A 23,908-nucleotide genomic window follows, 5' to 3' on the forward strand; every position below is an offset into this window, starting at 1 on the left:
CGGCCAGCAGCCTGGAAATCTGTTCCAATAGCAGCGCCGCTTCGCCTCCGTGCGTAACTCTGACGGCACAGCCCGTGCGTAACGTCGACGCTGCTGCACACGGGGACGAAATATGCCGCCGTTGTGTTCGTGCTGTACTCCAGGACTGAACATATGAGCATTTAGATGAATGGTATCCGCTCTGGTGACGTCAGCAGAGCCTGAAAAAAAAAACACCGTAATTGTTGTGTGACACAGTATTGAATGTCACGCGCAGGTCAAAGGGAGCGTTTGTGTCGTTTGGGTGTGTGTGTGTGTGTGTGTCTGTGTGTGTGCACATCTTTCCCTCTGCTATTATGCATGTGGGACATTCGAGCTATTCATCCAGACTGCCGTCCACACCCCGCAGAACACATGACACCATGTGGAAGTTATTTGTGTCGGGGAGGAAAGCTGCTCTCCGGGCCAGGAAGAGGAGGAAGAGGAGGAAGAAACGCGCTCGTCTTACTCATAATCTTCTGCATGAATAGTTTCTTCCCCTCTGTTGGCAGATTTGTGTGTTTTTTGGCCGCACTTGTGGTGTTTCCAGGCCTGTGAGGATGGGAGGAGTGATGCGTCGGCCAAGGAGAAGCCACAAACCCGGTTTGGGTGTTGGAAGGAGCTCATCGCCCCCTGGTGGCCGGAACCAAGAACACCACGCGGTTACAAACAGTTCGCTGTTTTGTTTTAATTGATCCAGATTCAAGGATATGAATCCATTTCTGCATCTCACTACTCCAACTTGTATTCTATATTTAGCTATGAAATGAATGTTTTAAAATGTTTTCTTTTTAATGGTTTTATGTGAAGCACTTTGAATCTTCTTCTTGTTGAAATGTGCTAAAAAAAAAGGCTTTGTCTTGTAAACCTGAATGTAAATTGCACCGTTTCCCAAACACTGTCCCAGTTGACAGGCTTGGTGGGTGTGAAGCTCTGTCACAAGCACCACAACAGACACAGATCAATGATTTAGTTTCTCCATGAGAGATCAATGTGCAACAAAACAACAACAACCGGTTCATCCGATTGATTTTTAGCTGCTGCTGCTTTCAAGGTTAGAAATGAACTGAGCTCCACTTTCAAGTCAAAGCGGATAAAAAGACGTGACCCACAAGGGTTTAATGTCAAATAAATGTGACTAATGTATATGGAACTATTTATCTTGAAGTTGAGGAATATCCACGAGATGAAATCTCGGTTTGATCGTCTTGATCCACACAAGAAGTCAGTGAGCCAAAACAAAATTTATATATTTTTTATTATATTGCTAAAGCTGTCATTACACAAAAACAAATAACAACCTTGTTTTACTTCCTGAAACAAACTGCATCATAGCCTGTTGAACTGTACAGACAGACGGAGAGGTCAACTCTCCTCGGGGGGAATAAAATACGCTAAAGACTAAAACTAGAGACGTCGTATCGTTGTACTTCCAAACCCTCACAAACTAGAAACGTCTTAAATCATAGGATATACTGGCTTTTGGCAACTCTGATATAATATATATTTTATACTAACAATTTAAATATGGAAATTACAGGTGGATAATATACGTTTCAGACATGTTGGACGGCTAAAAAAACAAAATATTAACATCAAAAATCTGCAGAAGTGAAAGCTGTTTTTTTTCCAGAAACATCTCAGAAGTTAAATCATCTTTGACGCTTTTTCATCCCTCATCATCACTTCCTTTGCTGCTATTACTGTTGTACATTTGTTTGTCATTAAAAATAATAGGAAACCTGTTTAAAATATAGGAAATAAAATTGGATTTTCATGCTACGACGTCTTTGGGAAAGATTACACGTTGTGTACGGTGGTAGGAAGTAATATTTGATGGCAACCAAATTAACAGTTCAACACATTTTTTTGGTTGTTGTTGCCTGGAATCAGTTTTAAATAACTGGGCTACAAACAAATACATCTTTAGGGAACAGTTAAAACTTTTGCATGTCACCCGTCTGCTGACACAGAAACTTATTAATTTCTAGCGATTATAAAATGACTGATCAGCTGTTCATCACGCAAATACAATGTGAACCCCATAACACTGAAGGCAGGCTCCACCATTAAAGGACTAAAACTTGTTTCTGACTCCTGGAAGTCAGAGGAAAACTCTTTGTCTGTCGCTACTGGACATTTTGTTTTCTTTAAACCATCCAGCATTCATACGATTATCAAAATGAAGTGCAATTACGCGTTAAGTGTGAAATACGGGACTCCGATGAATCGTAGCAGGATGGAGGTGAACATTTCACTGATGCAACACATCGTCAGATAGTACATGCACGGATAGTGGAAACAACTACTCTGATACTTTATATACGTATAAAAATAGGTTGAGAGGAAAAAACAACTTTAGCAGATAAAATAAATACAAAAAAGTGAGTTCTTGGACTAACTAACTACCTGTAAAGCGGAACAACATCGACGGTTTCACACATCTTGTAGTAGCCGCGGCCTCACAGTGCTTCAACTGAAGTGAAATTAAAGTACAGGCGATGACTCGGGGGTACTAAACTGGTTTCAGCCTCTCGTCGTGCGTCGCCGCGGTCTGAGGAAAAGAGGAAAAAGGCCTCACGTCGCCCGAAACACCTCAATGAAACAAACGGTGACGAGCTTGTTGAGTCCCACGATGCACATCGATTTGATCGGCGAGTTTTTTTTTGCATGTAAAAAAAATTGACGGACGTAAAAGTACAAAACATAACAGATCAAAAGGAGGCGAGCGTGCACGCTGCAGGCGCTTCAAAGCAGACGACAAACAGAGCGCTAAAACCGTGTGACGTCACCAATTACAGCTTTCTATAACTTTAGAAACATCAAAAGGATATTTGTCCTGAAACAAAATTAGATAAAAATGTCTAATTATATATGTATATAAATTTGAATTATTGTTGAGTTTTGACATGGCACATCTGTACTTTTGACATGTATTAGTAATGTTATGAGCAATTGATGCACAGTGAGTGTTAATAAGGCTAATAAATGCTACAAAAGATAAGGGGCTAATATATATATATAAGGGCTAATATATAAACACAAACCACTGAGTAGTTCTACAAGCTCAACATGTAGATATTGCAGATTAAACACGATTTATAATGGGAAAAAAATGCTGAAAATAAACTTAATTCCTGCCTAAACGTAGCAGAGTTTGATGATCATTCCATGAAACTTATACAAGTCCTGTTTAAAGATGTGAACCTTGATGATTGTGACGCTGCAGAAGTGAGAAGCGCCAACACACAATTATTTACAAACCATGTAAATGCTTAAACAACTAAAAAACAGATCGTAAGTCGTAGTGGCCGTTAATGTCACGGCATCGACCCCGTGACGCTGTTGGCGACGAGGACTTTGGCTTGGAAGTTCATCGCTGCGTCTTGAAGCGCTCTCCGTTTCGCTGGAGTGGAGGCAGTCAGAAGGAATCCTCTCATGGTGAAACGCTCCCCAGACCATGAGAGTTCACACAGGGTATAGAGTCTTTTCACACTACGGAGAGGAAGACGACATTGTCCTTGTCCAACCTTCTCGCTTCAGGAAGAATACATGGATGCATGTGTGTAACATGCGTCTTCTTAAAGTAATGGACACACTGTTGTGTAGTGCTACTCTGTCCTCTTGTTATTTATTAACAAGAACGTCCTCATGAGACGGCTGTGGGCTCGGATTTGCAAAAAAAAACTCTATTTGGAGGACCTAAATCCTTCGTTCTTCTGCTCGTCCTCGTGTAATTGCTCGACTTAGCACAAGTGGGCCGGTGTTCCACTTTAGGTCAAAGCCAATATTTTAACAAGCTTGGCTTTACATTATTTCTGCGGCATCGTCGGCCAATCGAGAAAGCGTTAAGCTGAATAGCATATCTGTGTTTTTTCTATATTGAATCAGAGACGGCTTCTGCAGCGGTGAACATGTACAGAATGAGACAATGCTACATGACGAAGAGGTGGAATATTTCACATACTAGCAAAAGAAGCATTTTGCTTCTGTGCATTCTTCTTGTCCAAAAGCCTTTGATCTCATTTAAAAACACGTGTTTTTTGCGTCACGTGATCATGGGAAGCGCGGCGCCGAGCGGTCGTTGGTGAGGGTCCTTTTGAGCTTCACCCCCATGCGGATGGCCACGAGCATGTTGCCTTCCAACTCTTCTCCTGCCTCCTCCTCTCCTCCTCCTCCTCCTCCTCCTCCTTCCTGCCCCAGCTCACTGTGGAGGTGCTGCTGGTTGGTCAGCGGTACGGTGGGAGGATTGGTTGAAGCCTGACCGCTCCAGGACATCACAGGCAGCGTGCCGGCATCCTCTCTTCCTGCAAATGTTGCAGAATCTGGGCTTTCTCCTCCTCTTCTTCCTCTTCCGCCTCCTCCTCCCACCTCCTCGACACTCCTGCTCCCATTCACCGCTCCACACATACTGGGTACTGTCGGGATCTTCACTGGGATGACGGGCGTACGAATGGGAATGGGGCCCGTTCCCGCACCTGAGCCTGACCGCCGGGCGGAGGGTTTGGAGGAGGGGGTGCGGCGGATCGTGGCGACCCCTGGGGTGACGATGACGGGACCGTGGCCTGTGGAATACGAGCCAGGTGCATTGTGGGCGCTGGATCCAGAAAAGAATCCCTGCCCTGATGATGCAAAAAGACAAAAGATCATTTTAACAATCACAAAAATGCATTGAAATAATATTGAAGTGCATTTCAGTACATTATCCAGCAGCCTTTATAAGTTATGAGTGAGTCTAAAAGTGAAAAGCAAGTGAAAATGGAAAGATTTAAGTGTGCACGTCACAATTCTGGCACTATCGGTGCCTCTGTACCTGTAGAGGCTGCAGGATAAGCCCCGGTGTGGACGGGTGTGGGGGGGTAGGGCCCTGCAGAGTACGCCCCCTGTCCGTGGTAAGGAGTCTGCGTGCTGGGCAGGCCGGCTGTGGAGGCCGGCCGCTTGCTCTGGAACATGAGTCTGTAGGACTGACTGATGTCACTGTTTCTGGGGATGGTGGAAGACTTGTCGAAGTCAGAATGCTGCTGCTCGGGCTCCTGATCCCCGGCCATTGAGAAATAGTCGTAGTCTGACACTGGAGAGAACAAACGGAGACGTTAAGAACTGATACGAGATATCGTACGATCCGATTCTGGATTCAAGAGTGTTACCTTGTGATGGTATTGTGTCTTCGGAGCAGCAGGGTGTGTTGGTCTGGGTGCTGTAGCCACTGGAACACTGGATGGAGTCCCTACTGGACCTCTGGGTGTCCAGCTGCAGACCTCTGGATAAGGCCAGAGCCAATTCCTCATGAGCCTCAATATCACCGGCCTGGAGACAACACCGAATGAAATGAAGAACACAGATGAAGGCCGGTAGGTACCTGGCAGAAAGCGACATCGGCTTAGTAAAGGCTGGCTCTGTTTGTATGAGACGAGGACTAAAACTGACCTTGAGAGGTGCAGCCACAGTTCTGTTCTTCTCCTCCGCTGGAGCCGATGTTTGCAGCGCCGAGGTCGGCATTGCGGAGCGGCTGCTGTCGTTGCTCGCGCTGCCGTTACTGTCCACTACAGCTGGGGGCTCCTTGTCCTTCTTCCTCCTCAGTGTGTTGACCATGGGCTGGTCGTAAGGGCCTGGCTTAGCCCAGTCCTGCAGAGAAAGAGACGTGTCAGTGTTCATTGTACTTTCACGTCGCTTATTTTCAGCTGCAGATTTAACCCAAGTGTAAAAGATGCAAACTGATGAGGAACAACAGTGAAATGATTGAGGGCTGCATGTTGAACAAAAGGAGGATGGGAACGAGTCCGAACATCCCGACTGAGAGGATGAAACAAACCTTCCAGCTGGGGACTCGTGACGAAGGCACCATGGGGGATCCCAACGTGCCGTTGTGAGGTTGGTCTGGCAGCAAGGCCGAGGCGGGACGCGACCATGAGCGAGTGGGGCACGAGGAAGAGGAGGAGGTGGTGGTGTTGTAGGATGAGGAGGACGGAGGGAAGAAGGGGAAGGCAGTGCCTGACCCCGAGCCCAAACTCCCCCCTCCGTTGGTATGCAAGTATGGGGAAGTGGCCGGACTGTAGTGGTCAAAGCCATTGGACAACTAGACGTGTGTGTGTGTGTGTTGGTAGGAGGAGGGATGACGACAGAAAAGACACAAAATAGAACAAACACAAATAAGGATAAATTATTGAAATGATAAAACAGTGGAAAATGAAAACAGACCACATAACTGAGGAGAAATCATACGAAACAATAAAGGAATCAATTCATTGAACACAGAACAAAAGGAAATGGTCACAAATGCTGAACTGAATGAAAACTGAATGAAAACTGGAGGAACCGATGCACATGCCGGGGAGTTTTTTGGAGGCTCCTTTAAACGTTTCTGCGACAAAGTCGATGTTGGAAGCTGAGTGCGACGAAGCCGCATAACGGACGCTTTTTGTAAAAGAGGTTATTGGTGGACGAGTGTGTTTCACCTGGTCAGTAGCGTGCTGAGGTGCACTAGCAGCGGCTAGAGGAGAGGGGGCGCTGCAGTCACTGTGGAGCTGCCCAGTTTCTGACACCTCAGACGAGCTGGAACTGGGACTCGGCTGGGACAGCGAGAGCGGCGGCAAGCAGGCAGGCAGCGAGGTGAGAGGGTGAGAGGGTGAGCAGGACGGGGGAGGGAGAGGGGGAGGGAGAAATTGAGACAGACAGAGGGGAAGAATTGCAGAGACAGACATGTCAGCAGGTAGACGGCGACAAGCGGAGAGAAGCAGTTGGTTAGAGAGCACAAGGCAACTTTCCACAGTGCTCAGCAGTTAGTGAGGAGGACGAGCAAATGACAACTGTCGAGGAGGCGTCCTGGGATTCACACCAGGATTAATTGCATGGACATCAGCAGCTTTGTTACGGGAAGCACAGGCAAAAGGACAATGAACGTATGACAAAAACTCACCATGCGGGGCATCTATTAGCCCTGGTTCCTTTTTATTAACGTTAAAAAGGCACATTGAGTTGCGGTTTGTAAACACAACTTGTTTTTTTAGGGAAATCCCACTCATTGTAAATCAACTTTTGCATTTTGCCCACCAGAAAAGGATAAGGGGTTACAGAACTACACCCTCCATAGAAGAGGGTATTGAAACTGGATGGAAATGAAAGAGATCCACATTAAACGCCCAGCCTTATTGACCCTTGAAGGAGTAAGCCAACGTAAGCCCTGTTTAGCCTGCTCTCTTTCAAACATCAACTACTCTAACTCCACCAGGAGTGAGGCAACCAGAGGGCCGATTCCTGAGACTGTCAATGTGTTCGGGTACGGACTTGCCAAACCACCTTCACTACATCATAAAAACTCGGGAGTCTAACTTTACCAATGTGTTCTGGACAGGGGAACTTCTGGTTGCTGGCGCGCAAAAAAACAAAATGTCAGCCTTGTGCAGCCGCTTCTCATGGTTGATCTCAATCCCCCCGAGCAGATTATCCTCTGGATGACCACAGCGATGATTATCTGGGACCTCGTGTCAGGACGGTTGGCTAAAACTGACAGGATGCGACGAGCTGACAGAGACACCCTCTCGGTGCACTGTTGACACTTTATGATGTCATTTTAATGCGATGGATTTTAATGAAAATACAACACACGGTGCGCTCGAGCCAGACCGCAGTCTGTCACAGCGGTCGGCTCCTTTAATAGCAGGATGGGGCTGACCTGTTTTGCCCTGGGATAAAATGGAGGCAGACTAATTTCCTGGGCTTTTCTGCTATAATAATAGCAGTAAAATGACTTCACCATGAGCACATAGACTTACTGTTGCTAGCTAACAGCCTCTCACAGTGGCGAGGAAGACAGAGTTGCGTGGTTCTCTTTCAGTTTTATACTCTCAACCGTGTGCACGTGCTTTTAAAAGGAACAATTACACAAAAGTGTGTGTAGCGGAGGGTCTTTCTTACCTTTGTTTCAGCTGCCATGGGCGAGGATGATTTGGACAATGTGTATTGGTCGTGCGAGGAGGAAATGAAGCCCGAGTCGTGGGAGGAGATGCTGGAGAGCCGGGCCGGGGCCTGCTGGGGTAGCGTGGAGCTGCGGTACCGTTGGCGGGGGTGATGGTGGTGGAAGAGGTGGTGTGAGGAAGAGGAGGAAGAAGAGGAGGAAGGAGAATGAGAGTGAGAGCCACTGGATCCCCTGGAGTCACTACTGTTAACGCTGTTCAGACTACTGTGAAAAGGGGGAAGGAGTGATGGTTGAAGGGGAGGAGGACCAGAGAAGTTTGGCGGGGGTAAAGAGAATTAAAGTGCACCCAAAGACATGGATTGAAGAAGGAAGGATGAATAAGAAAGGTAAAGGGAATAAAAATAAAAGAGGGAATGGAGGCAGGGGATTGGGGAGAGACAGGGTGGGAAACAATTAACACGGCACACCAAGATGCAGCAGGCAGTGACTGAGGCCGAGCCAGTCAAAAACGACAAACCAACATAAGAGGCGTGAAACCATAATGACAATAATTACAGGCAGGAAATCGCAGGATTTCATGCCTTTGGGAATAATCACACAGAGCACTCATGAAAAGCAAAAACCGCATAAACCCTGGGTGTAATTACTGGGTAAATTGAGACTTTTAAAGTCACCATTTGAATATCCGAACTAAAGCAGATAGAAAAATGGAATATTACAAAAGGTGTATTATAAAAAAAATCACGTACAAACTAAAAAATGAGGGACAATTATAAATTGCAAAGCATCGAAAGCATAAAAGCGGCAGCGTCGTGATGATTTGTCTAAGGATCAAGAAGAAAAAAATGGCCAATAGATCCTTTATAGCGGGTTTAACATGTTTTGAGAACCTAGAAAGCCTCGAAAACACTCCCATCATGACATCACAAGTAATCTAAGTTATCACAGAAATCCCACAACCCTGAAGCAAAACACAACCCGGGCTTCACATAACATTTCTTTCAGGGACAAAAATCATTGGGAGACGCACAAAAAGCAGAGCGACAGACGGTAGCGGACGTGGTCTGAACAGCTACTAAAACAAAAGTATGCTTTTGGTTAATTCTTTAAAAGTTTATCCTGATACTTTTATGTATCTGTGTGTCGTTTCTTTGATAAAGTAGGTCCACTTTAATAGATTTACGAGTGAATTCAATAACGAAATACAACGAAACTAGGACAAATATTTTGCAAACTACTCTACATTGACCACCAGGTGGCAGACCGAGATCGTACAACACAAGAGCTTTTCTTCATGTCCTTGTTCCCGACTGTATTACACTGATGTAAGCAGTCTCCATACCCACTGAGAGGGTCTACAGGACAGATTATACATGTGTGTATATATAGTATACAAGTCATGTGGTCATATAACCTCCAACATGACCTAATCATTAATTGCACGTTGGTTCCCCTCCTCTTTTCACTGTTTTTGGAAATAGGTGATCAAAAGATAAAGTAGGTAAGTGTGAACTTGAAGGACTTATTCATGGCTATGAGTCTTGTGATTGGCTGTAAGGGCCTACCTGCACATGCTAGACTTCCGCGACATCGTGGTGCTGGGGGATGAGGGCGGTGTTTGATACGACCAACCGTAGTCTGAGCCTTTAAGGTCCAAGATCACCTGAGAGGGAGGGAAATATTAGTCCCGCGTCATACACAGCTCCAAACGCAGCTGTATTTATTCTCAGAAACGTAACCCAGTCAATACGGGCACCAAGATGAGATGAAGGTCGGTCGTTTCCTCACCTGTTCACTCGCAGGGGGAAGCTTGTGTGGGTCAGACGTCAGGGCTTTGAGGTCATCAGAGATAGCCTGGAGATGGGTGACCTCTCCCAACATGGAGATCTCCTCATCCTAAAAGAATAAGAGCAGAGTGGTTGAATGAGTTGTTTCTCCAGTTTACACAACAGGGGAAAACAAGTTCTCGTTTGAAAGCGGCGGTTGTTTAAAAAAGGTCTTAAAAGATGGCCTGGAGGGAAGAATATACATCTATTAGCAGAGTGACAAAGTGGAGCGCCCCTTTCCGGGTTTGTGGGATTAAAACATACAAGTAAAGACACTGTGGAAAGCTTTTCTTGTGCTTCCTGGAGGCCGGTTTCTCTCTCCCTGCCTCACTTGCACTCACCACTACGGGCCGAAGCAAAGCCACGAAACAGCAGAACCTCTGTCGGTCCTCTATCAGAGCCTTCCTCAGGGCCTGTTTCTCCGTCTCTTCCAGCAGGATGTATTTATCACTGACGTCCTGCATGGCACTGTCCAACTGGGGTTGGATATCTCCACGACCTTGGACACACAAAAAGAAAACCACACACACATTACGACAGGTGTAATAACATAGATTTACGCTCCTGCGACACGCGTGAATGATCACAAGCTGTATGATCATGTAGCAATGAAAGAACATTTGGTGGTTTTCAACACTTCTCTCTACTGTTGCCTGCCACTGCTCTACACGTTAATCTTTCCACCGTGGACGCCGCTTATCTTCAGCGCCAGGATTTGAATGTCACCACTACTTTTTTGTCTATCACCTCCACATGAAGGGCCACTCTTGTCATGGAGTGTTCCCTGCCTCTTATCTACTTTCGGCTGATCTGTTGCTTGTTTTAGGACTTCAATCCAGTATGCAGAGACACACACAAAAAAAACACTGTTTATAGACGAGGGGGGTTAAGAGAATCGGTCCGCTTGACTCTCACGAATGACAGGTGCGCGAGACATCTCCGAGACCATCTGGCCGACTGTGTGTGTGTTTGAATATGCATGTGGTAAATCCAGGAAAGGCCTTAGGGCAATTACAGTCTCAAGGTGATTCTGTGTGCGTCTTTGTGCTGCGTGTGCGTCTATGGTTGCATGCATTTCTTGTCTGGGATTGCTGGATTTTAAGGAGAGGATACCCTGAAGCAGGATCAAGCCCTCTTGAGTTCTCTCAGGAGGCAGGAAGGCTGGCGACTGCCCAAGATTACATAGAAGGGTGAGGGAGGAGGAAGGGGGGGGGGGGGCTCAAAGGCATTATCTAACCACTTGAACTACACTTACAGACAAACACACACACACAGTCTTGACTTTGATACATCAAGGTTAACCCTCCCCCGCCTGCGTGCTATTGCATTTGGGCAAAGATAACAACGTGCCGTCTTTTGGTCGCCATTTGTCAGGCAAATCCTGAGTAGAGAAAGGCTGATAGAGTTACACAGGCAGATCTCCTCCACCAAAAAATGTAAAACATAAGCGTGTGTGTGCTCTTCCCTTCTCCGACGTGTCAGTGCCGTCTATACATTATGTATGATATATACATATACACACACAGCATGCGGGAAGCTCCGTTTCCACAACTTTATCTCACCGTCAGTCGACTACACAACAATGAAAATGATAATTAACATTGAGTTCAAGCACTGGCACGAACACTAAGTTGATGTGGAAACATGTACGGTCACTTTGCCCCCGCTGGCACAACAGCTGACATTACTGAGATGTTTGAACCCACTGTGGCGGATTTAAGACCATGTTTTTTTCCTCCAAAAGTGAGAAGAAAGTGCAATTAAACTGTACTGTTTTGTTTTTACCATTCTTCCACTGCGTTTCCATATGGAGGGAATCTATTTCTCCAAGTTGGTTTGGTGACTGTAACGCAGAGGAATGTGAGTTATGTGCGTGTGTTTATGGCAGTTTCTACTATATTACTTAACTCTGGAGACCATGCCGAAAGCAGATGGACCGTAGAAAGTCCAAATTGCAGTATATGGTTTTAAGCCTCATATATAGATCCAACGACCACTTTTTTAAGCAGACAAGTATACAATTACATTGTACAAGGTTTTGTGGAGAACTGGTAGTATGAGAGGGCTAGACAGAGGTCATTAGTCTGGTTTCCACTTCACTTTCCTCCACACAAAAAAATGTTTTTTTTCCTCTCTTGTTGTGGAGGAAATAATTTGTAAGCAGGGCTGACATTTCAAATAATGTTTTTGTCACTAGTTCTAAACAGCTGGACGATCGATTTTGAAAGGTAACGCAAACAATAATCATGTATAAAGTTAAACTGCAAACAGCTCAACACGTGTCAGGACAACAAAAGATGCCTCCAGTGAATTAGGGCACAAGTGTAATGCTCCGATATTACGTGACACCGAGACATATTCCTGTTACATCACAGCGCTGCTTTCATTAACTCGGTTTAAGATGAATAAAAAAAACATGTGAAAACTTTCGGCCTTAGTTGGCCTCAATGTAGAAAAGAAACTTTATCAAGCTGCCAAAATCCAGTGATGCTGTGGTGTCTCCTTGGCATGCAGTAAAACACAAACTTCAGACTGAAATCTGTTTTTTCCCCCACTAGTTTAAATCTTGGCAGACTGTATTCTCAATTCAACCGCTGTTGGTTTGGAAAGACGCTACTGTAAGCTGAGGCACTTTGTCTGAGACGGAGGGAAAGCCACATATTTTCTTTGTTGCCGTTTCGTTTAGTGTGTTTAACATCATCACATCGGCATCGCATTCGTTCCTCATGTACGTCTGTTAAAGGTTGACCGATCAAGATGCGCATTATTATGTCGCTATTTTAATTACTTAAAAAAAAAAGGTGTGACTCTTTTCTTTAAATGAAGCAAAAGAAAAAAACAAACAACTTAATTTCAGCTCATTCAGTCATATTTGAGTTGAGCCCTTCTTAAAACATGGATGCGCTCATGTGGAAACTGACTAGGAAGTGCAAATATTGTAAACTACCTTCCAGCTAACCACACACCAACTGAAAAGCATAATTAGCATTTGACAGAAAAGCCATTGTCAATACACGAGCAGCTGGAGGCAGACATCACTGTTGATGTAAAAGTCGTAATAACACGTGTGAGCACGCACACAACGCAGAGAACGGAGGCACATCCCGGCATGAGATGTCAACTTGTGGTGAGAAGACGGGTTATTAGCGCTAAACTGAACACATTCCCAGTGTCTGCGCCATGAGTTGTGCTTCTGTGCTTGTGCGACTACGAGAATGGCGAGCCCGATTGCTACTTCCTCTTTCTTACTACAGACAAACACTTGAGGTTCATTGAAGGTCAAAGAGCCAAATTGCATTGAAAACAAACCAACCCTGAAAGTTATTTTACAAGCGTCTTCAGTGTCCAATTATTGACAACTAATACCTGTGACGCACAGTGTTGACTGGCTGTGTGGATTCACGCCCTAAAGATGACTCAGCGATAATATATTGGAGATGTTTGTTGCATTTTATCAGTCAATTTAGGTAAGCCTCATAACTTTATTAGATTAGGGGCCGCTGACAGGAGAAGCTCGGATATGTGTGGGATAGAACAGGAGACTCCTTTAAAGTGGTAACCATAGACACATTATGGGATTGTATACAAAACACTGCACATGTTCAGTAGATGAGTGCTTACAGTGTTTCTCTTCATCGGCTTTAGTTTTAGGTTAAAAACATTGACTAAAGCTGAAGTCTCTTCGGAAATCTTGCCGATAATCTGTGGTTGTTTTTGCCAGAAATTCAGTGAGTAAGCCGAGATGAATATGTCGGGGTCGTCTGCACACGCGTGTGTGTGCACAAACACGAAAATGAGATTAGCTGCTCCAGCTTTCACATGCTCAATGATTCCATTACTTTACAGTCACAGGCCGTTACTTAGCGAGGCCGGGGCCTTAGGTCAGAAAAACACCCTCACAAGACACGCATCAACACATCAGATGGACACAAGCGGACAGATGGGCGGGTACCCGCGCGTAAATGAGTGCTCTTCATTTAGAGTGACTAGAGCTAGTCTCTGGCTGAGCTTGATTACAATAAATGTGTGTATTTCTGTGAGACAAATTTGTCTGAGAGGTCACAGAGTTTACAAATGTTTTGCGAGGTTATTTTTGCTCAGATCCGGGGGGAGAAGGGTCCCTAAAATGGGAGAATAAATGATTGCTGCCAAATTAAATTAAATACAAACACTGTTGTGTGTTATTGTGTAGTTAAACAAAACATGGACAATGTGTTTATTCCACAAACTGACTTACCCAGGTGATCAGCTGCAGTGCAGCATAAGGAGGAGGATGGCATCCGAACCACAGGGGACAGGCAGAGGGGAAAAAAGATCCAAGTCAACTGAAAGAGTGCCAGCACTTAACACTAATGCATCACCTAGAAAGGTGCAGTCTAATGCAGCTCGATGCCAAAACAATGCACCAATACGTTTTTTAAAGTGTTATCAATGTCAAGTGTTTCCCACACAGTATCAGATGACGCCGGTAGATTTGATTTTGCTCATGTCTTTGTAAATATACCACAATATTACTGCTGACTAATTGTAGGGCCTGTCTTGAGCTTAACAGTATTTAATGATAATCAAAGTATTGAAGGAAAATAACACACGTCTTAAATATTAGCAATGATCACTATGTGCAGTATCCAATATAGGAGGTAAATCTACTGCATATTAGGAATAAGAAGGAATAAAATACTTGTATTATGTGTTGACTTTAGGTATGTGATCATCACAAACTTATTGGAAGCATGTTCATCCAATTCCTTATTTGTGTATGGCATTTTTTCTCCAGGTGGGTGAATATATATATGAGGAGATCTGCAGAAAGAAACAAGGCTCTTCCCTCTCCGAGAGTGCTTTACCAAGTAAGGTAATGTTTAGCTTCACTAGATCTGCACAAGTCTGATCGTTAAGAGCAAACTTCTATACACATCCCTTCTGTCTCATGTAAACCTCATGATTACAATTTGGGCATTTTTCTAGTTGAGCTTAATATGGTATTTAGTTCATCTTTTGAGTGCAGTTTAATTTCTTCTGAATGATAAGTCCTAGAATACAAGCAGAGGATAACTAAAGTCACATCAATTTGGTCACATCCTTCATCGTCTGATAGTTTTAGATTGTTGATACAAGATGTGTCTCCCTAATTATTACAACATCTGTCAGTGTTTTTTTATTTTATTTTTTACCTTTCTTGGCTTTCTTCTGAAGTTTCAGTGTGTCCGAGGACTTCTTCTTAATATCCTGCCGGGCTCTTTTATACTCTGGTTTAGATGGACATGGTGAAAAACATTAAACTGTGAGAACAACTCAAGTGTCAAGGCCAGATGTTATATACTGTGGGACAGAATACATAAATAAAGAACAAAAATGGTATGACAACCTGCATGTCAAACTATGTTTTAAGTCATCATAAAAGTAAATAACATTGTCATTGAGCCTTTTTACATTGCTGTCAATGTTAAAAGTAATTACTGGGTCAGCATGTTGTTACTTTCTTGTGTGTGTGTTTGTGTGTTTGTGTGGTTGCATTAGTTTGCCCTACCTTTAGCATGGTCCTTGTCCAAAGTGTTGACTCCTCTTTTCCACTCCTCCATCTGGTCTTGGAGAGGGTTGATCAGACCCTCCAGGAAAGCCCTGTGAAAACACAAAGATACTTACTTTTAATCTAAAGTCAGCTTGACCAGTTCAAAAAAGCCTAACCTTTTAAAATTATAACCGTGACACAATTTAAATTTATCTAAAACATTAACTGCTTGGGTTTACAGTTATCAGAACAGATTTACATCCCAAAATAAGTGTTATTCACCGATCGTAGAGCCAAACAACCTATTTATAAGACGTAAAATAGCAAGTTTATCAGCATATTGAGCATTGATTGTAAAGTAGCAGCGAGACCGCCATGCATAAAAACCATTAGGTCTGGTTTGCCTCTCTGTATATACACTGTATGGTCCTGTCTGTCGATCATTAACGGGCAGAAAGAAAGGGCAGAAAAACCGACAGAGAAGAAAAGCTCTGCTTATGTCTGACTGTGTGTGTCACAAGAGGAAGTACGAAGTCAATCTGTCAATCATTACCCGTCTGTGCTCGTTGCGTATTTGAGATGTATTTGTGAGTGTGTTTTAAGAGGCTGCCAGTGTGAGAGGTAGGCAGCTGCAGGCTTACTGCATGAAACTAAAATTAGACTTCTCCCTCTTGCAGACATTTCTCCAAAGTGCGCGTGTTAGTGGGTGGGTGACCCCCTCCCTATGGACAGCCTGCTATGGAGATCCAAAAGGAATCTTTACTGAAATGCCAACCGAAATTAGAGAGACCCTTGTATAGTGTGTGTGTGTGTGTGAGAGAGAGAGAGAGATGTGGTGTGTGTGTGTGACTACACTGAAACATTATAGATGCTTGTGTTGCCAGACAAATCGTCTCTTGACCAGCATTCCACGACGAGGGTCATTCTCACCCACACACACACACAAAATGTCAAGACATGAAGGATGTGGTGAGATAAGAATTTGAATGCAGACCATATTATTGGAGTGACACTGTTCGCGCCGTTTAGTTTGGGTAAAAGCAATATTGGAAACACAGCTAAGTTAAAGAAGTACAACCAATTTCTTTTGACTAAATACCTCAATTTCGTTGACCATTTGCGCTTTCATAATTACACAATGAGGGTTTTGATTTAAAAAAAAATCACCAGTAACGTGGATACAGTGGGTTGAGGAAAATAATACGGCTATAATGATTTGGTTAGATCACAAAATGTCATCTTTTTACTGTCTTTAAGACCAGTAAAAGACAACACTTTTCCCATATTGCAATATTTAAAATCTAAGACGAGTCTCACAGCACATTCATTCAGCAGAATGCGCAAACGATGCATTATATCAAATCCTGTAGGTTGGTAATTGTCAACAGTGTTGTGCTGTGTAGTTAAAGAGAGAAGAATAAAGGGTAAAACAGCACAGTTATACAGTCTGTGTATTGTTGCTTACATGGAGAAGTGTTTGAGTTTAGCCTCTATGCTGCGATGTCTCATACACATCCTGGTCAATGACGATCCGATGTCTTTGGTCCCACCTGAAAGACATAAAACATACAAAACAAGAATATTATTTACATGATCTACCTTAAGTGACTCCAATTTCCATCAGTGTGAAAATAAACAGAGAGATCCAAGAGCATTATGTTTAAGACATAACGTCTGTTTTGAGGGATTGTCAGAATTGAACAACCATCCCAACAATTTTTTTTGCAGCCAAGTTATTTTGCAGAACCTCTAAATATATCCCAAACTTGAGAAAATGATTTACCACAGCAATAAAATACAAATATTGAGATATTAATATCGAAATAAAATATTCTAGGTGTTTATTAATTTTCAATAAGGTGAAAAAGATGCAACTGAACTCCATTGAGCACAATTCCTGCTGCCTCTTGTAGATTGAAGATCAAAAAAATAAATGAAAAACGGTTTACTAATTATATTTAAGTGCAATACACAGAAGTACAATGTTGTTAATTCATCAACTTCATACGAGAGGGAGCGACTTCACTGTTGGAAATAAATGCCTGGACCTTTAAAATGAAACACCTGTAACAATCGACTCCCACTCTCTCCACAGTGGTAATCAGTGGGGAAACACAGAGTTACAAACTGCCCACACATTCAGGTCAAGGGAAGTGATGGGAAGCTGGAGCCTTGTAAATGTGCTCGAGGCTAGTGTCAGTTTCCTTCTCACACACACACAGACACACACTCACAGACACACTAGCTGTCCACTGGAAGGCCTCAGGCACGACAGCTAAGGAGTGTCTGACGTTGATTGACAGAACTATTGTCTGGCTTCTCAGTATGACTAGTCTGTTTCTCTGTGGGGTTGAAGCGCAGTGTGTGTGTGTGTGTGTGTGTGTGTGTGTATGTGTGTGTGCGTGCATGAGAGAGGGACACGGCGGTGACACATAACTTGCATGAAACTGTGTAGAGTTCTTGCAACATTCTGTTCAGCGTATCAGAAGCAGAGTGATCCTCTCTGTGTGTGTGTGTGTGTGTGTGTGTGTGTGTGTGTGTGTGTGTGTGTGTGTTAAAGACATTTCGGTTGCGATGATCTGATGTGAAGTGTGAATTCCCTCCAACAGAGCAAGCCATTCTGCTGTCAGCCCAGTCCTTGCTGCATGCAGAGACACACACACAGAACTGTCACTCACTCACACTCACAATTTGCACCACACTCACAATTTACACCACACACACACACACACACACACACACACACACACACACACACACACACACACACACACACACACACACACACACACACACACACACACACACACACACACACACACACACACAGTCTTTAATCCGGCCAAAACAAATGCTAGAGGCTTCGGATTTGGCCTACAACGCTCATGGTGATTTTGGATGTTACAAAAGAAAAGAAACATCCTCGAAACAGGGAACACTCAGTGCACTGGGACAACTGCAGCATTTTCAACTGTATTTAAAACTCATCTATTCTCACCATGGTGTGAGATTTTTTATTTTTTCAAAGCTACCGAGTGCGAACAGTGTGTGTGTGTGTGTATCTCAAGCTGAGCTGGAGTGGAGGAAAGATGGTCGCGAACTTTAGACCATATGTTCCAACTTATTGCTGAATGTCGAAATGCCACAGGATCTTGTGTGAAGAAACGTTAAGAGGATAAAGTATTTTTATGTGTGTACGTATCCCTTTTATTAAAACAAGTTCCACAGATATTTGGAGTCAAGTGTCGTCGAATTTGGCACTATAAGACACGTGTCGTGTTGAATTCCCCTCTGCTTGGTCTCGTTGGTTAAACTGTGTCTGCAATGGTCTGCAGAACTGAACCAAATTCATCAGCCAATGTAAACCGGTGGAACAACATCTGTAGTTATGGGTCTGAATCACTGTGTGATTAGAAACTGGTTTCCAGACAATCTGCATCTGTCCTGCTCTTCTGAAAGAACAGAGTTAGCTCAATGTGCGTTTGACTGCTCAGTGAAAAGAGCACCAGGCAGAGAGACAAACTAACACAGGCTCAAGTGATGCTAGATGACATATTACAACTTTCTCCTATATTTCACCAAGACATAATTTAAGTCAGTCCCATTGAGACCATTATGTCCTCAACCTTTTTCCTCTATCCATTCATTCCCTCATTTTTTTTCCTACCCCACATGCTTGTTATTGCAGAGGGTGTGGCTAACTGCATGCCATAAAAGGCCTTTCTGTTACACAGAACCATAATGCTCATTCATTCCTGCGTTGACTTGTTTAGTCACCCTGTCCATCTATCCATCAACCCATCTCACCCTGACTACTGACTGCTTGTTATTCTAGAGGGTGTGGCGGAAAGATGTCACAATGCCACAATGAGGCCACATGGACGAAGAAGCAGGATTTAGTGCTGGAAAATGTATTTTTCATTTAAAAAAAATCACCACAGAGGCGGTTTGGTTTCAGATGATTATTCATTTGTTTCGCCCACAAACTCCTGGATTTGATAGGAGGCAAATAAGAGATTAAAAATGTGCTTACAGCTCTACACACGGGTGTGCCACCGCTATGGGTGTGATGGATAGATCAGACTTGCACTCAAATCAGATTTTGTGAGATTGAAATTGCTCCATTTCCATTTGAATAGAATTCCACTAATTAGCGCATTTCCTTTTTAAAAAAAAAACCCAAACGCTTATAGACGTTAGCGTTGCTCAAGACGTGGTTATGTCATAAAATCTCCTCCCATGCCTTGAGTACAAACGGGGAGAAACTTCAGGTAACTGAGCCTTGAAACTAAGACGGTGTCCACAATAGCAAGATGATAATCTCTCGAGAAAAGTCTTTTGTTGAGTTTAAATAATTCAGCAATACCACATACTCCATGTGTGAAAGAGACTCGTCTCTTCGTCTCACAGCAGGTAGTCAATGTGGCCTCTGCCGTGACATCCAGTTAGTGTGGAAACAGTGGATGTGTGATTGTGTAATGTGTGTGTGTGTGCCTGATGCAATCCGACTTGGGCTCGAACAGTTGGAGGTTTCAGGACGTTTTGTTTTCTGCCATGTGTGAAGTCACCGATATGCCATACTCTTTGAGAAGCATACGACACACACACAGCTTTCAGATGCAGGCCAATACAATCCATAGCACTGCAGCGAGTTGGCAATTTACAATAAATTAGTGAAGTTGATGATGTACATTTTGTGATTATTGTCTATTGCCGATTTTGCCATATTGTGATGGTGATATTATGAAAACTACTCTTCTTCTTGTGCTACTGATTTCCACCACATCTATGGAAGCTCACACATCACATGTGGTCAGAGGAAGTGTTAAAGGTTTCTTGCCAAAAATGGATATCAAGCCAATCTGCCCCGTTTGTGGGAAGTTTTTCTGTCGCTTTCAGGATAAAGTGGCTGCTGTCTAGTACCGACTGACCCCTGGATAGAAATAGCCCCATTGGCAGCACCAGTTCTTTACCACACACACACACACACACACACACACACACACGTATGCATGTGTGTGTAGCGCAGCATAGCTGGCTGTCAGTAGAAATAGCTTCTGTGTGACATGGTTGTTTCGGAGGCTTGTAATTATCCCTAAAGCACCAACACTTAAACAGTAGAGAACAAACACATACACTTATAGACTAGCAGCTTGACTCTTTTATGCGCGATGCTGAACAGATTTTTTTTTTGTTATTGTTAAAAGCAGCACGAGCAACTTTGACAGAGAAATGCAAATGTGGCCACATAATGTAAAACACCAGCCATCCCAGGCTCCGTAGGGCTATAAAGTCTTTCTGTGATATTTCAGCTTTCTGTGGAAACTTTTGTTTCAGTGGTCTAGGGACATTTGCGACGGAGGTGACAGTTTTCTGTGTGTGTGTCTGTCTGTGTAAGACAGTGAGAGAGAGAAAGAGAGTGAGTATGGCAATTTGATGTTGAGCTGCCAAGCCTGTCTCTGTCCTTAACCCTCTTCCGGACTGTTCCTTGGAATGTCACACTGTGCTGACACAGACAGTGTGCGTCTGTGTGTGTGTGTTGAGCAGTTTGTAAGAAAGCAGAAAAGTGACACGACGGGACAGTCAATTTAAAGATAGATGTATTAATGCATTGGAAACATACCACCATGTGTCCTAATATTTACTCACTATTTACTTACTTATTATGATAAGTAGCCTCTATAATTGTATTGTATGAACACCCTGCATCAGGCTATGCAACTCATGATCTCCACAGTATCACATAAGGACAGACACAGTAACTTCCTTTGTCTGTATTTATACAACAGGAGTACCTTTGTGGTTGCTCTGAGAAAGTTAAATTATTTGACGTGATTTGATGAGACCATCAATAATAATGGTGTCAAAGCAGCAGGAATCTATACAACACTGTGCGACTCTCTCCTCTGTGCCTGCAGCTTATAACTTGCTGAAGAACATATAGCTACACTGTTTATTATTTAATTTCTCTTGTTTAAACCATTTCAGTCATCAATATTAAATCATCAAAAATGTGTATGATCTAAATGATAACTTATGCTCACAGCCCGAAGTCAAAAACACTATTCTACTTCATGACACTGTCTATATGAATACTATGAATACTAAATAAACCCTTGAGGTGTAATGCCCCACTTTAGAAAAGGCAGTGGTTTCCCCTTTTTTGCAAATAAGACCCATGGTTCATTTATGTTTAACCAGCTAATGAAAGTGTGCAACCCACTAAGCCTGCGTCCTCACACAGATCTCAGCCTGTCAGAGGATGGAGAGAAAGCTGATCTGAAGAGTGAAATGTGAGTGATTTAGGGAGGATAAGAGATGAAGGAAGGGGAGGAAATGGTTGGAAAAGTATACGTTACATATCTACAGCATACATTAATTTATAAAAAAAGGAACCGGTGAGGGAAGGAGGGTAAATTGAGAAAGAGAGAGTGATGTGGCTGATGTAGTTTTGACATGAAGATCAGAGAGGCTTGCTAGCTAAAACCAACTCGGTATGGGCACCAGATGGTTGCTGTTAACCACGGGCCAGTGGTTACACTGATAAGAGGCTGGAGACCATACAGCTGGATACACACACCCACAACAACACACACACATACACACCCACCCAGCTGGACAGAGGGGATCTGTTCATTAATTAGAGAGCTGGAGAAAAGACTAAGGCGACTAAGCTAGCTAAATGTACGAATATATCTTTTACCTCATCATGTTGGGCTCCGAATGAACGCGGCTGGGGGATTTTACACCGAAACACAGGCAGTGACATGATTTCAAAAAGTTTAAGAAACGTTAGATAGACTCATCTTGAATCATATCATCACACACACACGACACTGAACACACACACACACGAGCAGTTGGCATGTCCAGATGGAGCCACCCACATAGCACAGATACAGGCTAGGATTTCATTCATTGATTTATATTTCTGCTCCGTCAGAGTATACTTTAAGTCTACAATTTAATAAAGCGAATATACTATTCATACTCGGTAAAGGCAAGATATATGTGGGGATACAAACATGCATGGCCTCCAAGGTCAAGTGCTTATAATAGTCTGCTCTAATAGTCTTCATTCATCAATAGCTGCTGACAGAAAGGTAGCTTCCCCTACCGATCCACTCGACAGTCAGTAAGTCTAGCCTCTATGGGCACCAACACATGCATACGTGTGGGCAGGCGAACAAACACACACACATACACACACCTGCTGCAGTGTGACCAGTGCTGCTGACACACACACAAACTCTGGAGTGTCTGTGACTACAGCTCCCAACAGCTGTTGTGCAAAGACAGGATGAGGGAAAGGCAGGACAGAGGGCAGCGGAGGAGAAGATGAGCAGAGAGCAAAGGTGTTGAAAGAAAAGGAGGTGTAGCGTGACAGAGAATAAAATAATGAGGAATATTTCACATGCTGTAAAAAAACAATGACGCAAGAGTGCAGTTGGAAATGAGTCACAGCTTTGTTGATGGGTGTGATCGAGCTGTGTAGTAATAGTAGCTGCTGTATCAATTGATATTTATGTTTTTGCTCGATGGGAATGTCTCTAAACTGCGGACTTGTATGGCGAAATCTCAATTTACTTTGCGTTGAATACGATATCGGTTGTATCGATCGGTTGAGCATTCGCTGGTTTTACTAAGAAATTTAGATGGTCTAAATGCCAGTGTTGAGCAGAAATTAAAACCTGCACATTGGTGAAAATGTGCTGACATTGACTAAAGAATGGCAGCAAAACAACAAAGAGTGAATTTGCAGTATCAGCACATGGAAAGTACAACATATCCACACTTAGCCCTGAACATATGGCCATGAACATACAGTAGCTTGTAAAAGAACATTAACACAACAAGGCCTGTTAACTACTTATCAGTTTACATTGTATCAGCCCTTTCCCCTGCTAAATAGCACCATGTTCAATGAATACTGGCAGAAGAGATAAGAGAAAGACAGAGGGAAGGGCAGATCATGAGGATTAAACCCATGATGTTTGTTTGTTTGCATCAGAGTTAAATAAGCCACCACAAAAAAACTACAGGCTAACTACAGTGTATTTATGTAAATTTTAGATAGTGAATGTCAGCTTGGTGTGTAGCTTAGTGACAAAATATTAACAATGGACCAACAATATAGCGGATTATAATACAGACTAAAATGTATCTACAAAAATAGCCACTGCATTTATTCATTGAAAGAACCAATAAAGACTCAAAGTGAACTGTGGTTGTGAATGTGTGTCAGTGTGCCACTGCAATGCAGTGAAATGCATCCTGAATAGTGATGCAGGACACTGCCCCGGCCTTGCCCTTCTCTCCTTAACATTGCTCCCCTCTCTCCAAGGTTGCATCTGCCCTCCTCCTTGTATGCTTCTATTTTGCCATCCTTTTCTGCCCTGACCTCGTTTCTTCTTTTTCCCTCCCAATCTCCTCTTTTTCTTTTTTTTTATTTTAAACCTTCTTGGACTCCTCCACTGCATTCCCTCATCTCTCCTCTGATGTGGAAAGTACAAGCAGCATAACGTCTCATTAGTGACGTATACATGGTCTCGGGATGTAGTGCTTTTGGAGGTTGGTAACAGTAAGTGTGTCAGTGTGTCACCGTAGAGCAGCAGCCTGAATACTAAAGAACACTGT

The 23,908-nt window shown here is 43.4% G+C and overlaps 1 protein-coding gene across 11 annotated transcripts in view; it reads right to left on the bottom strand.

Annotated features, from left to right (window-relative positions):
* Positions 1–1,257: 1,257 nt before the first annotated feature.
* LOC137780948 (protein MTSS 1-like) overlaps positions 1,258–23,908 on the bottom strand; it is a 44,320-nt gene continuing 21,669 nt past the window's right edge. Inside the window, exons 4-17 of one of the 11 annotated variants that reach the window (XM_068569367.1) lie at positions 16,737–16,821; positions 15,290–15,381; positions 14,934–15,008; positions 13,997–14,008; positions 10,101–10,258; positions 9,722–9,829; positions 9,499–9,596; positions 7,933–8,062; positions 6,474–6,587; positions 5,831–6,094; positions 5,446–5,643; positions 5,166–5,325; positions 4,832–5,089; positions 1,258–4,640 (exon numbers count right to left, since the gene is read on the bottom strand). In XM_068569367.1, coding sequence (XP_068425468.1) covers positions 4,075–4,640; positions 4,832–5,089; positions 5,166–5,325; positions 5,446–5,643; positions 5,831–6,094; positions 6,474–6,587; positions 7,933–8,062; positions 9,499–9,596; positions 9,722–9,829; positions 10,101–10,258; positions 13,997–14,008; positions 14,934–15,008; positions 15,290–15,381; positions 16,737–16,821 — 2,318 coding nt within the window. In that variant the 3' untranslated portion in view covers positions 1,258–4,074. Of the gene's footprint in view, positions 4,641–4,831; positions 5,090–5,165; positions 5,326–5,445; positions 5,644–5,830; positions 6,095–6,473; positions 6,588–7,932; positions 8,198–9,498; positions 9,597–9,721; positions 9,830–10,100; positions 10,259–13,996; positions 14,009–14,933; positions 15,009–15,289; positions 15,382–16,736; positions 16,822–23,908 lie in introns of all 11 variants that reach the window. The other 10 variants (XM_068569363.1, XM_068569362.1, XM_068569369.1 and 7 more) reach the window with 10 other exon arrangements.

The sequence above is a fragment of the Clinocottus analis genome, unplaced genomic scaffold (genome assembly GCF_023055335.1).
Source record: "Clinocottus analis isolate CAN_PGR_092001 unplaced genomic scaffold, fCliAna1.0.p SCAF_9, whole genome shotgun sequence".
Taxonomy (NCBI): domain Eukaryota; kingdom Metazoa; phylum Chordata; class Actinopteri; order Perciformes; family Cottidae; genus Clinocottus; species Clinocottus analis.